Genomic DNA, 21,975 nt, shown 5'->3' on the forward strand with positions numbered 1-21,975 from the left:
TCAAAAACCTGTGGGAAATAAAGTTCCCGTGGGACCCGACATTCCCACTTCTGGGTACAGACCCGAAAGCACTGCGGCAGGCACAGAGAGATACCGGTTGGCCCGTGTTCACAGCCAAAAGGCGGCAGGAGCCCAAGTGCGCACCGACGGACGGACACGCAGACAGAGCGTGGGGTGTCCACACCGGAAGGTCGTTCCGCCGTGAACAGGGAGGGAATCCTGTCAGGCGCTACACCATGGAGGAACCCTGAGGACATGACGCTGAGTAAAGTAAATACAACGGATCCCAAAAAGACAAATTTACAGGCCTACCTCATTTTACTGTGCTTCCCTTTTTTGAACTTTGCAGATAATTGCATTTTTTGACAAGTTGAGGGTTAGTGGCAACTGCATCAAGCAAATCTATCAGCACCATTTTTTCCAACAGCGTTTGCTCACTTTGTATCTCTGTGTGACACTTTGGTAATTCTCAGGGTATTTAAAACTTTTCATCATTATTATTACATTTGTTATGGTGATCTGTGGTCAGTGATCACAAGTCTCTGAAAGCTCAGATGATGTTCGGCATTTTTTTAGCAAGAAAGTTTTAAATTAAGTTATATACATGGCTTCTTAGGCACAATGCTAGTGCACACTTTGAACAGACCACAATACAGTATAGACATAACTTTTATATCCACTGAGAAAAAGAACAAAGCTTTACACTTGAATAAAAGTATACTTGTGCTCTCATTCTTAGTATCCTAAAATTACACAATATTCCAATAAGCAGGTAGCCCACGCTTTATTTAACCAAGGCATTGCTGAAGGACATTTAATTCCCCATATTTGCTACTGGAAGTGACTTCAGGAACTACGTCCTTCTTTATTGATGTTGTCTTTTGCTTCCCACCTCTTCCCAGAAGCAACTGTCTCACTTAAGTATCTTCTAGTGGCCTCTGCTCCTTGTTCTCAGCCTACCAATTCCACCTTAAAAATCCTTTTCTTGACCTGGTCTCCCTCTCAGCATAATATCTTGTCCTTACTTCTTTACTTAAAATCTTCTAAAATGAGCAACCCACTTTTGCTGTTTGCCATTTCCTCACCTCTGCTCCACCCCTCAACCTGATGTAATTCCGCTTCCTCAGCATACCCCTAGTGAAACTTCTTTCATGACCAAATCCAGCGACTTCTCCAACTTTATGTGACTTGACCTCTGCCACAATGACTCTGCCAGTGATGTTCCTACCTGAATGCATATTAAAATCACCTGGAGGTATTTTCAAGGCTACTAATTCTAGTGGTCCACCCTGAGAATTCCTCCTAGCACACCTGGCATTCTGTATCTTTACATGTGGACCTTTCACATTTTCCCCAGGTAATTCTTTTTTTTTTTTTTTTTTTTTAATTTATTTCTGAGAGAATGAGAGAGAGAGCAAGTGAGCAGGGGAGGGTCAGAGAGAAAGGGAGACACAGAATCTGAAGCAGGCTCCAGGCCCTGAGCTAGCTGTCAGCACAGAGCCCAACGCGGGGCTCAAACCCACGAACCATGAGATCATGACCTGAGCCGAAGTCGGACGCTTAGCCAACTGAGCCACCCAAGAGCCCCTTCCCCAGGTAATTCTAACATGCAGCCAGGTTCAGGAACTGCTGGACTGTGTGACCTCTGAAGCTCCTCTGGCACTCAATGCCGTGTCTCTTTTTCCCTCTGGTCCCTCCGGGATCTGAAAGCTTTTTTTCCTCCTCATTCCCAGGAACCTCTTCCTCTGTCTCGCTTGAATGTGGAATCACCAGCTCTGGCTTTCACACTTTTCCCAATCTATAGGCTACCAGAAGCTGTAAATTTATTATCATTTAATAACTGTTCCTAAATCTGTTACTACCACCCTTGAGTTTTAAATGTTTCCAAACACCAAAGAAAAAGTTCTACCCACACGTAACATACAAAAGTCAAGCTCAATTTGCCTTTTGGAAGGAATATCCAACAGCTTGAACCTAGTTATAAATCTTAGAGTCACTTCAACCACTACTCTTCCTTCTGAGAGACAGCCAGCAGAACCAGTCAGTTTCTACTTCAAAATGTCACTCAAACCCCTGTCTTCTCCTCTGGCCCACATGTGCCGCCCTGTCTCATCTCATCTGTCACCAGTCTCCTCACTGGCCTGTTGCTCTCTAGCCTCTGGAGTCAGGCTTTCTGGAACCACATCCCATGTCATCAAATCCTTACCTTATGATCTAGAAAGTCACTCAATCTTTCTAAACCTGTGTATTCAAACGGTAATAACAGTGCCTTTCTTCATTGGGCTTTTGGGAAATTCAGGAAGATAATATATGCAAAGCCCTTTCCACACTACCTAGGTGGAGTAAGTGCTCAATAAATGTTAGCTATTAACATGTGAGAGAGAAGAGTACAAATTCATGGTAGATTTGCAACTCTTCAAAATCTACTTTCTAGTGTCTTCATCCTTCACAACCCTCAGTTCAACCTATGGTCTCAAGCCTTAACAATACTCTTATTAATATGTATTACACATAATTTGTACTGTTTACTATGTATTAGACAGATTTTCTATAATGCATATACTATAAATCATGTTACATGTACTTATTCACTATAAAATATATTACTATTACTGCAGCTAATATTTACTGCATACTCTTCTAAGAACTTCACGTTTCACTCATTTAATCCTCACAAGAGCCCAAATAAGATAAACAGTATTTCACAGTACGATTTATTCCCCATTCCAAAAAACAAGAAAGTTAACGCACCCAGTGGTTAACCTGCCAAGCTGGCACATCAAAAAAAAGTCATTCTTCTGACCTTTGGTTATAATGTTCTACCTGTAACATTATTTTTTAGCTGGGAAAACCAAATTCATCCTTCAGAGCCTCACCCGAACATCGCTTGCTTTCAAAAAGCAGAATTCATGTCTTCCTCACCTACGGGCTCACTACTTTGTTCATATCCTCCTAGACTACCTGCTGTATTTCAGAGTGATCAGCTGTCTTCCTAAACTGACTGAATACAGCTGTCTTATTCACTGTTATAACTAGGACAGTGCCTGGCAAGGCGCAGGCTCTCTACAAATATTTGGAAATTACATTAAAAGTTGAGATTAAAAAAAATAATTTTTATTATTTACAAAAAGTTGTCAGGAGAGCAATTTTTAAAACCTAAAATAATACAAGGTGTTTAGACCAAGTGTCTTATCATTTTTTTTTTTAATTTTTTTAATGTTTTATTTATTTCTAGGAGAGAGAGAGAGACAGCGTGAGCAGGGGAGGGTCAGAGAGAGAGAGGGAGTCACAGACAAACAGGCTCCAGGCTCTGAGCTGGCAGTCAGCACACAGCCCGACGCGGGGCTCGAACCCACGAACTGCGAGATCATGACCCAAGTGAAAGTCGGACGCTTAACCGACTAAGCCACCCAGGCGCCCCTGTCTTATCATTTTTTAAAAAAGTAATTACATACCCAATTTTACAGATCCTCCAAAAAGTGAACCTTTATCAAAAGCATCCTTCCAGGTAAATGTTAAGCAGATCTTTATAGAAAGAGAGAAAAGAGAAAATTATCTTATCTTTCTGTATCTCATTAAATATTAGGTCTTTTTTTAATCTTTATTTATTTTCGAGAGAGAGAGAGAGACAGAGCACGAGCAGGGGAGGAACAGAGAGAGAGAGAGAGAGACAGAGACAGACACATAATCTGAAGCAGGCTCCAGGCTCTGAGCTGTCAGCACAGAGCCCAACGTGGGACTCGAACTCACAAACCATCAAGGTCGTAACCTGAGTTGAAGTTGGACACTTAACCAACTAATCTACCCAGGCGCCCCAATATTAAGTCTCTTTTAAAGAAAAACCCACAGTGAGGAAAAGGACTAAAGTTTGTCAAAACATTATCTTCTATAGACAACTAACTCCTTTCCCTTTTCCTGGACCACAAAAATTTTCTTTTTTAAAAGTAAAACACTGGGGTGCCTGGGTGGCTTAGTCGGTTAAGCGTCCGACAGTCGGTTAAGCGTCCGACTTTCGCTTAGGTCATGATCTCACGGTTCGTGGGTTCAAGCCCCGCGTCAGGCTCTGTGCTGACAGCCAGCTTAGACCCTGGAGCCTGTTTCCAATTCTGTGTCTCCCTCTCTCTCTGACCCTCCCCTGCTCACGCTGTCTCTCTCTCTCCTAGAAATAAATAAAACATTAAAAAAAATTTTTAAGTAAATAAATAAATAAATAAATAAAAGTAAAATACTAAGATATTTCCAATGGTCATTCTGCCTCAGTAACTGTACATATATTGTCCTCTCCAGAAAACACGATCTCACTCATCTTTACCACACACAATGGCTTGAACAGAATAGGCACTTAATAAATGATTGTCAAATAAGCCAAAAGAAGCAAAAGTTTCCTTGAATATAAAATTAAAAATTATTCCCTGACGACAAAAGAAGGGTTACCTTTGGGAGAATGAGATAATGTTATTTCTTGATTTGGCTTGCTCTTACACATGTATATTCACTTTGTGAAGATTCAGACTATTCACATTACATACTCACTTTTGTACATATGCTGTACGTATATAGAAAGTTTACTTAATAAAAAGATATATTTCACTCTGATTCTAAAATATTACACATATAAAGATTAAAAAACAACTTACCATCTTTTAAATTATGTATTGCAATCCCATACAAAAATTGCATAACTCTGGATTTGAGAAATTGTCAATGTACACAAAACGAGAGAGAATACCGTGATGAGCCCCATGCAGTCACCACAGCCTTAGCCTTTTGAACGTCTTGGTTCACCTGCCCCCACATTCCCTGCCCCCCAACCCTACACATACACCTTTTCTTCGAGTATTTTAAAGCAAATCTCCACATAGTATGTCACCTGTAAAAACTTTACTACAAGAATGTTTAGAGCATTTTTCATAAACTACATACTTTAAAACTTAGAAATGTCACACAAATTGGGAACTTTTAATAAGTCTCTCAAACAAAACTGTGAGAAATCATCAGCATTTTCAACATCTAGCCTTTAAGGGAAAGCAGATGTTCCTGTTGTGCAACGTTTAATCTTAACAGCACTTGCAACTTTATATGCAAATATGTCAATTTCTAAAACATATAAGCTGAGACTAATACTTCAGTTTCCTTCTTTATTCTGTATAATACAAAAGAAGGACAGCACAGATTACGTTAATCAATCAACAGATCATGTTGATATAAAATGCAGGGGAAAAAAATGCAGTCCAATGGTCCACATAAGCCCAGAAGTTACTAAGGAATGACAGGGACAGGAACAGAATTCCAAGCGGCTCCTCCAAAAGACATAGATTCTCATCAGGTGGGTTTATAAGCTTCTAATCTGTATCAAAAGGCCTTATAAAAACATAAAAATAGTGAAGAGACACCATTTATTTTAAAAAGTGGTATCACGTGTGAGAAGGAATGGGTGTTTGCCATTATCATTATGTAACTTTAAAACAAATTAAAATTAGTGACTTACCTGATTTTCAGAGAATGGGAATTTGGGTTCAATAGAACAAATTTGATCATAGTATCTAAAATTTAAAAAAAAGAAGAAAATTTATAATTACCAAAGCATTTATATTATATATATTTACATATATACAACTAGTTTACGAGTACACAAGAATTATTCATGCTTACTTGGAGCAGCCCACAAATCAAATTCAATCAGCCATTTTAAAGTTAATAAACAATATCTTTTAATGTGCAAATCAGAATTTGAAATGTACACATTAAAAAAAATTGTGGACAAAAAACTCATACTCCCCACCAAAGAAAATATGTATCACGTGTTACTGGCTAAATGGAAACTAACATCTGCGCGGGACAGTATTTCTTAAAATACTCTTTCTTACTAAGGTAACTGTTTATATCCATTGAGCAAATCGACATCTCCGACAAACTGCTATTTAAGAACAGGTTTACTAACTTTCACCTATGCTTTGGACATCTCCACTCTGTCTCTCTCCATTGTCACACAGTTCAACAAAGCTTCCACCCTGCCCAGAAATAAACTTACGATTATTCAATTAATCTTTAACAGTGGAGGCAAGAATATGCAATGGGAAAAAGACAATCTCTTCAACAAATGGTGTTGGAAAAACCGGACAGCAACAAAAGAAAGACACTGGACCACTGTCTGATGCCATTCACAAAAAAAAAAACTCAAAATGCATTAAAGACCTAAATGTGAGACCTGAAACCATAAAAATCCTAGAAGAGAGCATGGGCAGTAATTTGAAAAGATATATGCATTCCTATGTCTATTTAAACATTATTTACATTAGCCAAATTATGGAAGCAGCCCAAGTGTCCAACAATAGATGAATGGATAAAGATGTAGTGTGTGTATATGTTACTCGGCCATACAAAAGAATGAAACCTTGCCACTTACAATGACATGGGTGGAGCTAGAATGTACAATGGTAAATGAAATAAGTCCGAGAAAGACAAATACCATGTAATTTCACTCCTATGTGGAATTTAAAAAACAAATGAGCAAAGGAAAAAAAGAGAGAGAAACCATGAAACAGATTCTTCATTACAGAGAATAAACTGATGGTTATGGGGGGAAGGGGGAATGGGTGAAATAGGTGATGGGGATTAAGGAGTGCACTCGTTGTGATGAGCACTAGGTGATATACAGAAATGCTGAATCGTTATATCATACACCTGAAACTAACACTGTATGTTAACTAGAATTAAAGTAAATATTAAAAATGAAGTGTACTCTTTCTTAATCCCCTTCACCTACTTCACCCATTTCCTCACCTAACTACCCTCTGGTAACCATCAGTTTGTTCTCTATGGTTAAGAGTCGGCTTTTCAGTTTGTCTCTTTTTTTATTTTTCATTTATTTTTTTTTCCTTAATGTTTTATTTTTGAGAGAGACAGACAGTGAGTGGAGGAGGAACAGAGAGAGAGAGGTACAGAGCATCTGAGGCAGGCTCTGCACTGACGGCAGAGAGTCCGTGGCAGGGCTCGAACTCACAGACTATGAGACCTGAGCCAAAGTCGGACACTTAAACTGAGCCACTCAGGCACCCCTCGTTTATTTTGTTTGTGAAATTTGTTATTCTGTTTCTTAAATTTCTTAAATTACTGCCCATGCTCTCTTCTAGGATTTTTATGGTGTCAGGTCTCACATTTAGGTCCTTAATCCATTTTGAGTTTATTTTTGTGTATGGTAGAAGAAAGTGGTCCAGTAATATTCCATTGCATACAAACACCACATCTTCTTGATATGGTTTATCTATACGATGGAATACTACATGGCAATGAGAAAGAAGGAAATCTGGCCATGTGTAGCAGCATGGATGAAACTTGAGGGTGTTATGCTGAGTGAAATAAGTCAGGCAGAGAAGGACAGATACCATATGTTTGCATGTACAGGAGGATTAGGAGGAACTTAACGGAGGACCATGGGGGAGAAGAAGGGGAAATAGTGGGGGAGAGGGAGGGAGGCAAACCATGAGACTCTTGAATGCCGAGAACAAACTGAGGGCTGATGGGGGTGGGGGGAGAAGGGGAGTGATGGGCACGGAGGAGGGCACTTGTGGGGATGAGCACTGGGTGTTATATGGAAACCAACTTGACAATAAACGATTAAAAAAAAGAAGTTACTATGAGTTGGGAAACTCCTTTATTGGTAAAATTACATGCCTTTCTACATCCAGAGGGTAAATAAGAACTAAATGTATTTTAAAACACTTTATACCAATATATACCCAATTTTTAAACCTTGAGTGTTAATTATTCTTACCAAATATTAGTAGCATTATTCAAGTATTAGGTTTGGCCTGAGACATTTGGACAGGAGCTAAAGTTGAGGTTTTTTGACTATACACAAAGGAATTGTGTTTTGTTATTCTCCCATATTAAAAGGAAATAAATTTGCTGAAAGGTGAAAAAACAAAAACACCACATCTTCTTATCCATTCATCAATCTATGGAAAGTTGGGTTGTTTTTCAGATCTTGGCTATTGTAAGTAATACTGCAATAAATATAGGAGTGTGTGTATCACTTCAAATTAGTGTTTTTATTTTCTTTGTGTAAATATCCAGTAGTGGAATTACAGGATCAAATGGTAGGTCTATCTTTAATTTTTTGAGAAACCTCCATATTGTCTTCCCAGTTTGCATTACCACCAAGAGTGCCCAAAAGTTTCCTTTTTCTCCATATCCTCACCAATACCTGCCATTTCTGTGTTTTTTATTTTAGCCATTCTGAAGGTGATATCCCATTGTGGTTTTGATTTGTATTTCCTTGATTATGAGTGATGCTGATCGTCTTTTCATGTATCTGTTGGTCTTCATGTCTTGTTCGGAAGAATATTCATGCCTTCTGCCCATTTTTTAGTTGGATTATTTGTTTTGGGGGTTGAGAGTAAAAATTCTTTATACATCTGGATACTAACCCCTCATCAGATATGTCGTTTACAAGTACCTTCTCCCATTCCATAGACTGCCTTTCAGTTTTGTTGATTATTTTATTAAATAAAATAGAACCATTTTATTTAATGTAGTCCCAATATCTTTGCTTTTGTTTCCCTTGCTTCAGGAGACCTATCTAGAAAAAAGCTGCCACAGCCAATGCCGGAGAAGTTATAGCTTGTGTTCTCTCCTAGGATTGTTATGGTTTCAAGGCCACGTTTAGGTCCTTAATCCATTTTGAGTTTATTTTTGTGTATGGCATAAGTGGTCCAGCTTTACTTGAAGAGACTTCTTTCCCCATTATTCTTTCCTGTTTTGTCAAAGATTAATTAATCATATGTAATTGTGGGTTCATTTCTGGGTTTTCTATTCTGTTCTATTCCTCTATGTGTCTATTTTAATGCCAGCACCATACTGTTTTGATCAATACAGATTTGTAATATAACTTAAATCCAGAACTGTAATCCTGCTTTTCTTTTTCAAGACTGCTTTGGCTATTTATTTAGGGTCTTTTCTGGTTCCATACAAATTTTAGGATTATTTGTTCTAGTTCTGTAAAAAATGCTGCTGGTATTTTGATGAGAATTGCATTAAATGTGTAGACTGGTTTGGGTAGTATAGGTACCTTAACAATATTTATTCTTCCAATCCATGAACATGGAAAGTCTCCATTTTTGTTATCTTCAATTTCTTTCATCAGAAAGAATACTTTTCAGAGTACAGGTCTTTATCTCTTTGGTTAGGTTGATTCCTACATATCTTATGATTTTTGATGCAATTGTAAATGGGATTGTTTCTTTAATTTCTCTTTCTGGTATCATGTCATCTGCAAATAATTAAAGTTTTACTTCTTCCTTACCAATGTGGATGCCTTCTATATCTGTTTGCTGTCTGACTGTTGTGGCTAGGACTTCCAGTACTATGCTGATTAGAAGTGGTGAGAGTCGCCATCCTTGCTGTGTTCCTGACCTTAGGGGAAAAGTTCTCAGTTTTTCCCCATTGAGAGTACATTTACCCTGATAAGCACTGAGTAATGTACAGAAATGCTGAGTCACTACATCATACACTTGAAACTAATACAACACTGTACGTTAACTAAACTGGAATTAAAATTTAAAAAACAAACTTCTACCTCCCTTTAAGTAGACTAATCAAAAAGTCTCCTGCAGTCATTTCTCATTCTTTTCAATCTATTCTCCCCACAGCAGCCAGAACCATCATCACATACAAAGCAGTCTTCTCCCTCATCACGCAGACCTTTGAGCGAACATGAGGGACTGGGGGTATCCAAGGCGAAGCCTTCTAACTGGCCTCGAATCTTTCCTCCTTCTCTCATTACTTCCCCTCCCCTCCGCACCTTCATCAGGGCTATCATTCCAATGACTGTTTCTGAGGTCAATCTTTCAGGGGAGGGGAAACATGTGTGAGACCAAGTTTTTGGCTGACATGGCCATAGGTTTGGTTACAAACAGGAAGAACTGAGCAATTAAGTAAATACAATGAAGATAACGACACTAATTTCTAACTATCAGAGAAAGGAATTACAAACATAGGAAGAGAAATGGAAAGAATAAATTCTGTAGTTTTTGCCTGAAACTGGAATTATCAGTGTGGTTTTTACTATAATGGAGAAATCCAGGGGCACCTGGGTGGCTCAGCTGGACGCCTGACTTTGGCTCAGGTCATGATCTCATGGTTCATGGGTTCGAGCCCCGCTGTCAGTGCAGGGCCTGCTTTGGATCCTGTGTCTCCCTGTCTCTGCCTCTCTACCCCTACCCTGCTCCCTCCCACACATTTTCCCTCTCTCCCAAAAATAAGTTTTATGTATATATATGTGTATATATATATACACACACACACACACATATATATGCTTTATATATAGTGGAGAAATAGAAATACAGGTATAAATGTGTGTGAGAGTGTATTTCCTACACATATACACTCAGAGGGCCCTAGAAGCAATAACACCTCAGTAGCATAAGCACATCTAGATCCCAAATGAATAATTCTCTGCTTTAGGAGCCAACACTCCTTCGAGAAATGACAGATTCCATGGCTGAGACGGAGAAAATTCAAGAATCAAGCCTAAAACATCTTGCTATGTCAGATAGTTAAAGTAACTAGCCTATACTCCTTAAAAATGTCAAGGCTGTGAAAAACAAGGAGAAACTGAGGAAATGTTCAGACTGAAGGAGACCAAAGAGCCAGTTAAATGCAACACAGGATCCTGGATTAGATCCTGAGCCCTATTAAAAAAACATTATAGGGAGAATTAGCAAAATGTAAATGCATTTTATGGATTAAATGGTAATATTCGATCAATTTCTCGATTTTGAAAGTTGTGCTGTGATTATGTAGAATATTCTTGTACTTAAAAACTGAACTCCAAAAAAAAATGAATTCTGAATTATTAAATGTTGAAACCCTTTAATGGATTCCTATTATGCTTAAAATTTAATCCAAAATTTTTGACAAGGTCTGGCATTATCCAGCCATCATTCAACTCTCCAACCTCATCTGAGAATATTCACTACAGTCTATCCATTATCTATGCTCTCTCCTGGCTCAGGGCCTCCACCTAGTTTTTTTCCTCTGCACACTTTTCCTATCACAATGTCCTGCTTTTCTTGTCCAGGCTGATATACCGTCAAAAAAGCCTCCCCTCATTCAATCATTCATTCTTTCATTCACTCACTCAAAAAATATACACTGAGAACTTACAATGCACCAAACACAGTTTTAGGACATAGAAATTCAGCAGTAAATACACACTTAAACTTTTGAGCCCTTGTAAAGCTTACTTTTTAGAGGGGGAGACAAAATACATAAGTAAACATAGTACAGTAATAAGTGCTATGGATAAAAAGAAAGAAGGGTAAGGTGTTGTACAGGGTGAGAAGACTGTGGTCTTCAATCACTACATGTGGTAACTTGACTACACAGAAGAAATTTAAAAATTTAATACCACAAATAGAGAAGGTACGAAGGAGGTGATGTGATGAGGCAGGAAGAGAAGTGAGATAAAAGCATTACCAGTCAAGGGAAGATCAACTGCCAAAACACGGGTGCAAGCGTATGCCTGAAAATATCCCGCCATGGCAAGGAGGCCGATCTGGTCACAGAGCAAGCCCAGGAGAAAACAGTAGAAGATGAAATCAAGGAAGTAATGATGCCTTGAGCACAATTGTGAGTTTCAGTTTCTACTATACAGAAGAAGACGGGGGCCATCAGAGTCTGGACAAAAGAATAACATGAGCTCATCTGTTTTCACACTCATTGACCAGGGCTACTACATGGAAAACTTGTGCAAGCAAAAGAAGAGAGCTCTGTCAGGAAGCTGTTCTAGTAACGCGGTGAGGACGTGTCGTAGCACAATGAGGGTGTTCCACAGTGGTGGCAGAAGGGACAAGGTCAACCTAACTCCCATTTGAAAGTAGTTCCCCTCCCTTTATAATCTCTCAGGCCTCTGAACTCATCCTTCACAGAACTTAGCACAGTATGTAACACATTTACTTATGGAATTATGTACGGCATCTTTTTCCTCATAGGATTCTAAGCTCCATGAGAGCAGAGAGTGGGTTTGTTTGCTATTTTATTGTTAGCCCCAAACATATCAGTAATTTACAAATTTTTAAGAAATAACTTTTTTTTCTCATCCCTGAAAAGTAAAACCCAAGATTCTCTGTTTTGTGAATCAACAGGAACTGCCAAAGAACAAGCCCATAAGGAGATAATAGCCAAGTACCAAGGGTCAGAGACCACAGAAGGCAGGTGTGCCTGAAGGTACACAGGCCCAGCAACAAGGCTGGTGTGGCTGCAGAGCAGGGATTCCGAAGCTTTCTGAGAAGGGCTGCTGTAGGCTTTGCCAAGCAAAAGGCGAAATCAAGGACACTATGAGCAAGCACAGGAGAAAACAGGAGAATCGATCTTTCTATAACAAGAAAGAAAACTCTTGCCTGCCCTGTATCCTTCTGACCTGACTTGGGCCACCGCAGGTGGTGGGCACACTAGGTACACAGCTGCCCAACTGTCATTAGCTAGATCCACTCTCCAAGGAAGAGTATCTGGTCCAGTGAGAGGGCCCCAGGGGAGGGGGTGGGCAGTACACAACACAGTCACCTTCACTCTCTGCTGCAGGGACACCCAAATTCCAGCACGTCCTTCTCTTCCCCCGGAGAGCCCAGCCATCTCAAGCTGGGCCGCTGGCTCAGCTGCTGGAGACAAGCAATCTGCTGAGTCACCAATTCCCTGCCTGAGATTCTATAATCACTGCCAAGTGCGGGCGGCACCACAGCTAGTCCCGGGCAGCAGTGAGGTGTAGCCAATGGCCAGGGAGGTGGGCGCTGGGGATAAACGGGATGATGGGATGGAGGGGAGCACCCCAGCGCTGGGGATAAACGGGATGACGGGACAGAGGGGAGCACTGCAGCTAGGTCTCCAAGGCTCCACAGCCCCAACCCACTCAGAATGGCCATGAACAGTACCAAAATAGGCAGTTGAGCAGGCCTCAGTCTGCCGACTCCTCTACAGTAAGCAAGAAAGACAGTAGTAGAAGATAAAGCTACTTCCTCTGCAAATGGATTAGGAGGAGAAAAAAGAAAAAAGCTAAACAGAATGTTCTTGTTTATACCTATCCTCTATTCAAAGCTTTTGGGCTCAACTCTCAAAACGTTAAGTTGTGTAGGGGAAAAGTACACTTACAGCACAGACTGAAATGACTGGAAGCTATGTGACGGAATCCTCAAAGTGAAATAGCTGTCTCGGACAGGTCATGTAATTTAAAGTAACTACGGGAGAATCATCGTTGGAAATCAATATCGGACTCATACGGAGTCAACCCCAACAGAAACCAACTAATGACTTTCGAAGAAAGCAGCCATTGCTACCTGCAGTTACTACAGGCAAAATGCTGTTCCTACAGCACCAAATACAATGAACTACTCCTTCTACAGAATTCCTTCATACTATCCCTCATAAGTCAGCCTAATGTCAGGTCTAGACAGGGATCAAGGGCAGAAACAAGAAAATCTACCCACCTCTCTATCATTTAAATATGCTTTACTGTATCAGCAGATTCTAGCTTAGGATATATCTCTAACAAAGTAGACCAATGCTGCAAGTTTTCCACAAACAGGAAGAAGGAAAGCCAGTATGCTACACCAGAGTAGGCCAAAAAGAAAAGTGTATTCTGGGGGAAAATGCTGCAAAGAATCTGTATGTGCTTTTAATATTTTAGAAATAAGGAATGTTTGGGGCGCCTGGGTGGCTTAGTCGGTTAAGCATCCGACTTTCGCTTAGGTCATGATCTCGCGGTTCGTGAGTTCGAGCCCCACGTCGGGCTCTGTGCTGACTGCCAGCTCAGAGCCTGGAGCCTGTTTCTGAGTCTGTGTCTCCCTCTCTCTCTGACCCTCCCCTGCTCATGCTGTCTCTCTCTCTCCTAGAAATAAATAAAAATATTTAAAAATAAAAAAAATAATAAAAAAAAAATAAAAAGAAATAAGGAATGTTTTGGGGCGCCCGGGTAACTCAGTCAGTTAACTGACCGACTTCGGCTCAGGCCAAGATGTCACAGTTTGTGCTGCCAGCTCAGAGCTTGGGCGCGTTTTCAGATTTTGTGTCTCCTTCTCTCTCAGTCCCTCCCCCACTTACCCCTGTCTGTGTGTGCGTTTCTCTCTCTCTCTCAAAAAATAAACCTCAAAAAAAACAATTTAAAACAAAAAGTTTAGGGGGAACACATGGAGACTGAGAACCAGGCCACACTACCCAAAGTGACAGTGCGATGCAAATTCGTGTGACCTACAGGGCTCCAGTCAGGACTTAGGGCTGTGTGGCTCCCAACCACCAGCCAGCCAGAGACACATGGCGATCCAAAGAGCAGGGTCACATGTTGGTCAGAGTTAATAGATCCTTCCAGAACCCTGTTTTCACACTTCTTTCTTCACCCATTTTATCCCATGAAGAGTCATTAATGAAGCATTCTGCAGCAGAGTATAATAGAAACTAACTAGTCAGGGAGTCAAGAGGTCTGGATCTTAGTTCAATTCTGTCACAAAGGAAACTATGTGGGCCTAAACCTCCTGTGTTCAAAAGACTCTCCTTAGTTTACACAGAATGAAGACAGTCCTGATAAGCTTCTTTATTTAGCAAACATTAGAAGTCAAAACACAGAAAACCAAATCAGATTTTAAGTCTTCCTTTAAATTAGGTCTATTCCTCTCTGCAGAATAAAATTACTGAGCTAAATCAAGGTCTGGCAAGTACAGATACTCCTTGAGACCAAGGGCCAGATCTTACATATCTTCACTTCCTCCACACTGTTTGAGTCACAAACCTGTAGTAATGTCATCAGCACTAAAATTATCTTAATATCCTCACTCCCAAACCAACAATCTGAATGTTAGCAACAGTTGTGAAGTAAAATGGAACAGCAGTATTTTCTTTTCCTCATATATAAAAAACACTAGTGCTTTAAAACAATTCAGAAATTAGAGACTAATTCCATCAACTTTATTTACAAGTGAAAATGATACTACCATAACCCAACAAACTAAACAGCCCCTAAGAGAATAGCAAAGTTAGAATTTTTACAAAAATGTTTATGACTTGAGTTAGGGAAAACAAAACTAAAATTACAAACTATTTAAAAATAAATGTCGGGGCGCCTGGGTGGCTCAGTCGGTTAAGCATCCGACTCCAGCTCAGGTCATGATCTCACGGTTCGTGGGTTCAAGCCCCGCATCAGGCTCTGTGCTGACAGCTCGGAGCCTGGAGCTGCTTCGGATTCTGTGTCTCCCTCTCTCTCTGACCCTCCCTGCACGTGCTGTCTCTGTCTCTCAAAAATGAATAAACATTAAAAAAAATTTAAAGGATCATGTTTTAAAAAAAAATAAATAAATAAATGTCAATGAAAATATTACTATCAAAACCAACTGATACAGCCAAAAGTAGACTAAGGAAAAGCATACACTCAAAAAACAAAAACAAAAACAAAAGTATACACTCTTAAAATAAATGAGGGGAAAAAATGATGAAAAAAACTAAAATTCAATACAAAAAGAGGAAAACAAAAGGAAATGAATGACAAAGGCAGAAAACAAACCAAAAAAACCCCATAGACTTGGTTTTAAAAAAGAACGAGGTAGCTTCAAACCCATAGCAAATTTGATGAAGGGGAGAAAATCATATGTAACACATTCACATTAGGAGTAAGAAAAACATTACAACAACCGATTATGAAAAAAAAAACATTTTGTAAGAACTTCCGTATGACAAAAGGTATCATGAACACAATTGAGAAGTTAGACACAGATGTAAATATGCATAATGAAAAAAGGATAACCGGAAAATGTAAAAAACTCACATAGATCACTAAGGAAAAAACAAGCAACCAGAAAATGGGCAAAGAAAAAGAAGAGTCCATTCACAGAAAAAGAAATTAAGTAACCAGTAAACATAAGATGCTCTATCTCAGAGAAATCAGGTCAACGCAGTGGAAAACAAGATACCATCTCTCATCCACTGTTTAGCAAAAAGCAATAATTGAAATTACTAACAGGGCACCAGGCAGCTCAATCAGTTGAGCATCCGACTCTTGATTGTGACTCAGGTCATGATTCGAGGGCCGTGGATTGAGCCCTACAGCAGGCTCTGCACTGAGCATGGAGCCTGCTTAAGATATTCTCTTTCTCTCTTTCTCTCTGCCCCCTCCCCCATTCATGCGTACGCTCTCTCACTCTCTAAAAAATAAAAAAAAATAAAAATAAATTATTAACCAGCATGTATCAACAAGAATGCGGAGGAATAAAAAACTCACGTATAGCTGTTGATGGGAATGTAAATTAATAAAACCACTGTGAGAGATGAAAATATAAACAACCGTCTTCCAGTTAACCAGAGATCTGAACAAATACCCTTCTCTATTCCCTCACAAAATTCCACTAAAAAAAAAAAAAAAGGAATAAAAAAATTTAAAGATATAAATGCACAAGGACAAAGACAATGGGAAATGGCATACACGAGGTTTCAGGAAATCTTCTAAAACATGAGAAGTGAAGGAATGAAGCAGAGAGAGAAAGCTGAAAATCCAACTGCCTAGAGGAGAGGGAGCTAACAAAGTAAAAGCCAAATCATGCCAGCGAAGCCAGAAAGAATCTGAATTATGAGGTACCACTCAGAAAAGGAATTAAGCAAGAGTCTGGCAAGAGAAGGTGCAGTAGGGACACCTGGGTGGCATAGTCGGTTAAGCGTCCGACTTCAGCTCAGGTCACATGATCTCATGGTTCGTGGGTTTGAGCCCCGCATCAAGCTCTGTGCTGACAACTAGCTCAGAGCCTGGAGTCTGCTTCAGATTCTGTGTGTGTGTCTCTCTCTGACCCTCCTCTGCTTGTGCTGTCTCTCTCTCTCTCTCCCTCTCAGAAATAAATTTAAAAAGAGAGAGACAGAGACAGAGAGAGAAGGTACGGTTGAAAATCTTTGAAAAACACCATTAGGCTCCCAGCTCCTCTACTCTGAGGGCAATGTCAGGGGTATCAAACACAGCTAAGGTGGGGATCAGCCCAAATAAGTGGGGAGGACGGGGACGGACAGGCTATGGTTGGGAGTGTTAAGTGCCTGCATCATTCTCTCCCCTCCTTCCTTAACAGAACCCCAGATTTCAGCTGGGTATATGGCCGTTCTTAATGAAAACTGCTTTTTCTCTCCTACCCTTCTGTGATGTGGACATACGTTATAGGCCAGTAACACATAAGCAGGGTGTTGTGGGCAGTTCCCAGGAAATATGCTGGAAACTGAGCCCTCTGCCCTTCTCTCTTCTTTCCTACCATCTGAAACTTGGGTATGACTACTCTCTGGGCCTTGAGAACAAGGACTCCAGGTTTCAGAGAGCAGAGAGCTGGAAGACACCTGAGCCTGAGGAACTTTCCAGAACCACTATGCCAGCCTCAGAGGACCAGAACTACCTGTCTACCAACTTTTTACACAGGAACAAAATCATAATTTAACTCCCTGATGACTGGAGCTACATGCAACTGAATCCAACCCTAATAAAGGTGTCACACTCAACTAGATGGCATAAAAGACTGAAATCCCCAACCTCCATTTCCCCTTGATCAAATTTCAGAAAGCTGACAACCAGGCTTTTTCATGGAAAGAGACCAGAAGCTTTCTCTCTTAAAAAATAAACAAAGAAACAAAAACAAAACTAATTGCCACAAAAGACAGAGATCTGAAGTTTCCCTCCCCCACCTACCAAAAAAAAAAGTGCCCCCACATCACCCTACAGTTTGCCAAGGCTCTTCTCATCAATTTTTAGCTAATGCCACATTGTAAAGGAGGATGTCCATTCTCAATACCATAGTCATAAACGTATACTTAGGAAATTTTAATAGAGTTCTACAAGTTAGTAGTGATAAAAAGACCAGTCCATCACCGGACCTCTACATGGTGCTATGAACCAGTCCTTACCAAGCCAGCTTCTATTCTTTACAAATCAGCTCAAACCTCTCAATTCAAAAATTTCATTTAAAAGTTCATTAGGGGGGCGCCTGGGTGGCTTAGTCGGTTAAGCATCCAACTTTTGCTTAGGTCATGATCTCACGGTTCATGGGTTCGAGCCCCACGTCGGGTTCTGTGCTGACTGCCAGCCCAGAGCCTGGAGCCTGTTTCGGTCTGTGACTCCCTCTCTCTCTGACCCTCCCCTGCTCACACTGTCTCTCTCTCTCTCTCTCTCCTAGAAATAAAACATTTTAATAAAAAAATAAAATAAATAAAAATAAATAAATAAATAAATAAAAGTTCATTAGGGTATGTGCTGACTGCCAGCTCAGAGCCTGGAGCCTGTTTCAGAGTCTGTGACTCCCTCTCTCTCTGACCCTCCCCTGCTCACGCTGTCTCTCTCTCTCCTAGAAATAAATTTTAAAAAAAAGTTCATTAGGGTAAAACTATGTAAATTAATATTCAGCATACACAATTACCTAAGCATAATTATTAAAGTAAGATATTCCAGGGGCACCTGGGTGACTCAGTCGGTTAAGCATCTGACTCAGTTTCAGCTTAGGTCATTCATGATCTAAAGGTTCCTGAGTTTGAGCCCCCCATCGGGCTCTGCATGGGCAGCACCGAGCCAGCTTGGGATTCTCTCTCTCCCCCTTGATCTCTACCCCTCCCCGACCTGCGCTGTCTCTACCAAAAAAAAAAAATAAACTTCTAAAAACATAAATAAAAATAAAGTAAGATATTCCAGGGGCGCCTGGCTGGCTCAGTTGGTAGAGCATGTGACTCTTATCTCAGGGTCATGAGTTTGAGCCGCATACTGACTGTGGAGCCTACTTAAAAATAATAATAAATTTTTTTTAAAAATTAAGATATTCCACTTGCTTCAATGAATGAACATCTCTCAACTGTTTGATTTTTACAGCATATATACCCAAGGAACTTTTATATACACCTCCGTCATAAAACGTAACAGACTGTAGTATATCTATTAACTTATCCTGGCACACTAGAAGGGCAAGAAGTGAAAAAAAATATACAGTTGCTGAGTGAAAGGGCTAGAAGAGAATAATATCGAGGTGCCTGATGAAACACGGTTAAGTTCAAAGACACCATTTCTGCAATGACCCTAGTACCTCGTTATAGTTCTCACATTTACGCCTGAGAAAAGAATAAGGACTGAACGAATGAATGAAGTTTTAAAAGTTCACAGCAGAGCCCTATCACAATCACTATCCACTATTCCCTCTTGTACGTTACTTTTTTTTTTTTTTTAGTTTATTTACGCTTTTGGAAAGAATATAAGCACGAGAGGGGCAGAGAGAGAGAGAGAGAGAGAGAGAATCCAGAGCAGGCTCTATCCACACTGTCAGTGAGGAGCCTGATGCGGGGCCTGAACTCACAAACCATGAGATCATGACAGGAGCTGAAATCAACAGTCAGATGCTTAACTGACTGAGCCACCCAGGGCCCGCTGTTGTCTGTCAGTTTTGAAACGATGCACCAACTGCCTAAGAAAACTCCAAGCTCCTGAAGAGTTGGGACCAAACACTCTATTTAACAAGACTTATCACAGGGTTTGTTACACCACATGTCATGCCTTCTTAATACTAGAATGGAAGACCCTCACTAAATACTACCGTGGTCTACAACAGAATCGCTTTGGAGGGGCACCTGGGTGGCATCTGACTCTTGGTTTCCACTCAAGTAATGATCTCACAGCGTGGGAGATTAAGGCCCGCACCCGGCTCTGCGCTGACAGCACAGAGCCTGCTTCGGATTCTCCCCCCCCCCCAACTCTGTTCCTCCCCCGCTTGTGCTCTCTCTCTCAAAATAAATAAACCATCTAAGAAAAAAAAAAAAAAAAAGGACAGCAAAGGATCATAATCTCTCGGAGCCATCTAGTCAGCATCCTCCTCTTGATGAACGAGCCCTTCCCGGGTCCCTTTTACTACCACTCTGATCCATGTGGGATGGAAAAGATAAAAGGAGCAGAGAGTGACTCACACAAGGGCAAGCAAATTAGTAGATTTCCCATCATCCATGGGCTCAAACCCACCCAGAGGCCTCCCAAGGACTTGGCCAGAGTTCAGGAGAAAAGCACTCTCTCGTTTATTAAGGGCCACTGTAATTATAGTAGGGCTGGGGGGGCGGGGGAGGCACGTCTCCAATGCAGGAACAAGACTCACCTAGAATTAGGGAATCAACATGGATGTAGGATGATGTCCACATGCTTAAAGCCAAAGCAGCACTATGCCTATACTTTCCAGATACCAGGACAAATAAACTAGTGGAATCCGGGCTTGTCCTTGCGTCCTAGGACAGCTGTGTCTCTCCGCTGAGGCAAGGAGGGTATGTTACACGTAAGAAACGGGGCTCTTAACGAGGGAGCGAAAGGACACTTTTGACTATGAAGTGCTATAAAAATGTTGCCATCCTACCCGAAAAAGTACCACAAACGGAACCCTCATTAAATACAGCCTGAGCTCCGGACGCCTGGGCGGCTCAGTCGGTGGAGCGTCCGACTTCGGCTCAGGTCATGACTCACCGTCCGTGGGTTCGAGCCTCGCGTCGGGCTCTGTGCTGACAGCTCGGAGCCCGGAGTTTGCTTTAGGTTCTCTCTCTCTCTGCCCCTCCCCCGCTCATGCTCTCTCCAAAATAAATAAACATTTAAAAACAATTTTTTTTTAAATACAGCATGAGCCTGCCAGGATAACAAATTCACTCTCTTGGGCGCACGCCGGCTGTGAACAAACCGACTTGAAGCAACCTCTCCGGAACGTTCTGCCACTCGAGCTGCATTTCCCATAATCGCGGCTCCTAACGCTGGGAATTCTCCGTCGTGCTAACAATGAACTTAACAAGGAAGCGCCTGTCAAGTGACTGGACGTTCGCTCCCGTGCCCCAACTCCCCCACTACCCCCAGGCAACTACTGTTAGGAAATCCTAACCCGGCCAACAAAGTTTTGCGCGGAAGCAAACACGGGGGAGGGGGCGGCGTCTCGGGGACCCCCCCACACACACACAGGCGCGGGAAACTACTTGTGGGGAAACGCGCCCCGCGGGCACACCGCGCGTCCCAGGTCCCCCACGGCCCGGCTCGCCCGCGGACCCAGGGCGGGGGCGGGCGGCGAGGGCCGGGCGCGCGGTGTGCCCGCGGGGCGCCGGCCCGGCTCAGCGGGAAGGAATGCGGGCCGCACCTACGCGCCCGGCGCCGCCAGGGCGGGGCGGCCGGGCCGGGGCCGCGGCGGCGCGGCGAGGGGAGGGGAGGGGAGGGCCGGCGCGGGGCGGGGCGGGGGCGGCGGCCCGGCGCCCCCCGGCCCCCGCGCGCCCCCGGGCCCACCTCAGCAGCGTCTCGAGAGCGCCCTCGTGCTTGTCCAGCGGGCGGCCGAGCGCGGCGCGGCGCAGCTTGCTGAGCTCCTCCGCCGCGCGGCAGTACTGGGCCTGCTCCTCCCCGCCGCTCGGGTACGTCTGCTGGATGAACTTCACCAGCGGCTTGGCCAGGTCCACCTCCGAGGTCTTCTTCAGCTGGACCGAGATGAACGTCGCCATGGCGAGCACCCCGGCCGCCGCTCGGGCCGCACCAGACCGCGGGACGCCGACGAGGGCCGAGGCGCGCGGACGACCCGGCTGGCGGACCGGCGGACCGACGCACCGACGGACGGGGCTCTCCGCCCGAGCTCTGGGTCCGGCCACTTCCGGGAGCTCCCGCGCAGGCGCACCGGGCGCGCCGCCCGCAGTCACGTGAGGCAGCCGGGGCCGCGGAGCCGCGGGCCCGGGCGGGGGTGCCGCGGGGTCGAGCGACGAGGAGCTGGCCCACTGTCACCGGCGGAAGTCTCCCCTTGCGGCCCGCTGTCGCGGCGCTTTCCCGTAAAAGTAGCCATTCCTCCACTCGAGCGGCCTGTCGGGGAAGGAGCGTTCGTGCCCCCGCGAGAGTGTGCGGCGAGCTGTCCGAGACGTGGCAGCCGCGGGGTTGTGACCTGCGCGGTTCGCGAGGACCCGGCGGGCCCTGTAGGCCAGGTCCTGCCCTGGTGCCGC

General features: G+C 42.7%; 1 protein-coding gene across 2 annotated transcripts in view; it reads right to left on the reverse strand.

The window, feature by feature from the left end:
* LOC120246258 (programmed cell death 6 interacting protein) overlaps positions 1–21,594 on the reverse strand; it is a 70,807-nt gene extending 49,213 nt beyond the window's left edge. For both annotated transcript variants that reach the window (XM_039253730.1, XM_039253729.1), the window contains exons 1-3: positions 21,281–21,594; positions 5,489–5,543; positions 3,456–3,525 (exon numbers count right to left, since the gene is read on the reverse strand). In XM_039253730.1, coding sequence (XP_039109661.1) covers positions 3,456–3,525; positions 5,489–5,543; positions 21,281–21,489 — 334 coding nt within the window. In that variant the 5' untranslated portion in view covers positions 21,490–21,594. The remainder of the gene's footprint in view (positions 1–3,455; positions 3,526–5,488; positions 5,544–21,280) is intronic.
* Between the last annotated feature and the right edge of the window lie 381 nt (positions 21,595–21,975).

The sequence above is a fragment of the Hyaena hyaena genome, unplaced genomic scaffold (assembly GCF_003009895.1).
Source record: "Hyaena hyaena isolate Hyena2069 unplaced genomic scaffold, ASM300989v1 scaffold_459, whole genome shotgun sequence".
Taxonomy (NCBI): domain Eukaryota; kingdom Metazoa; phylum Chordata; class Mammalia; order Carnivora; family Hyaenidae; genus Hyaena; species Hyaena hyaena.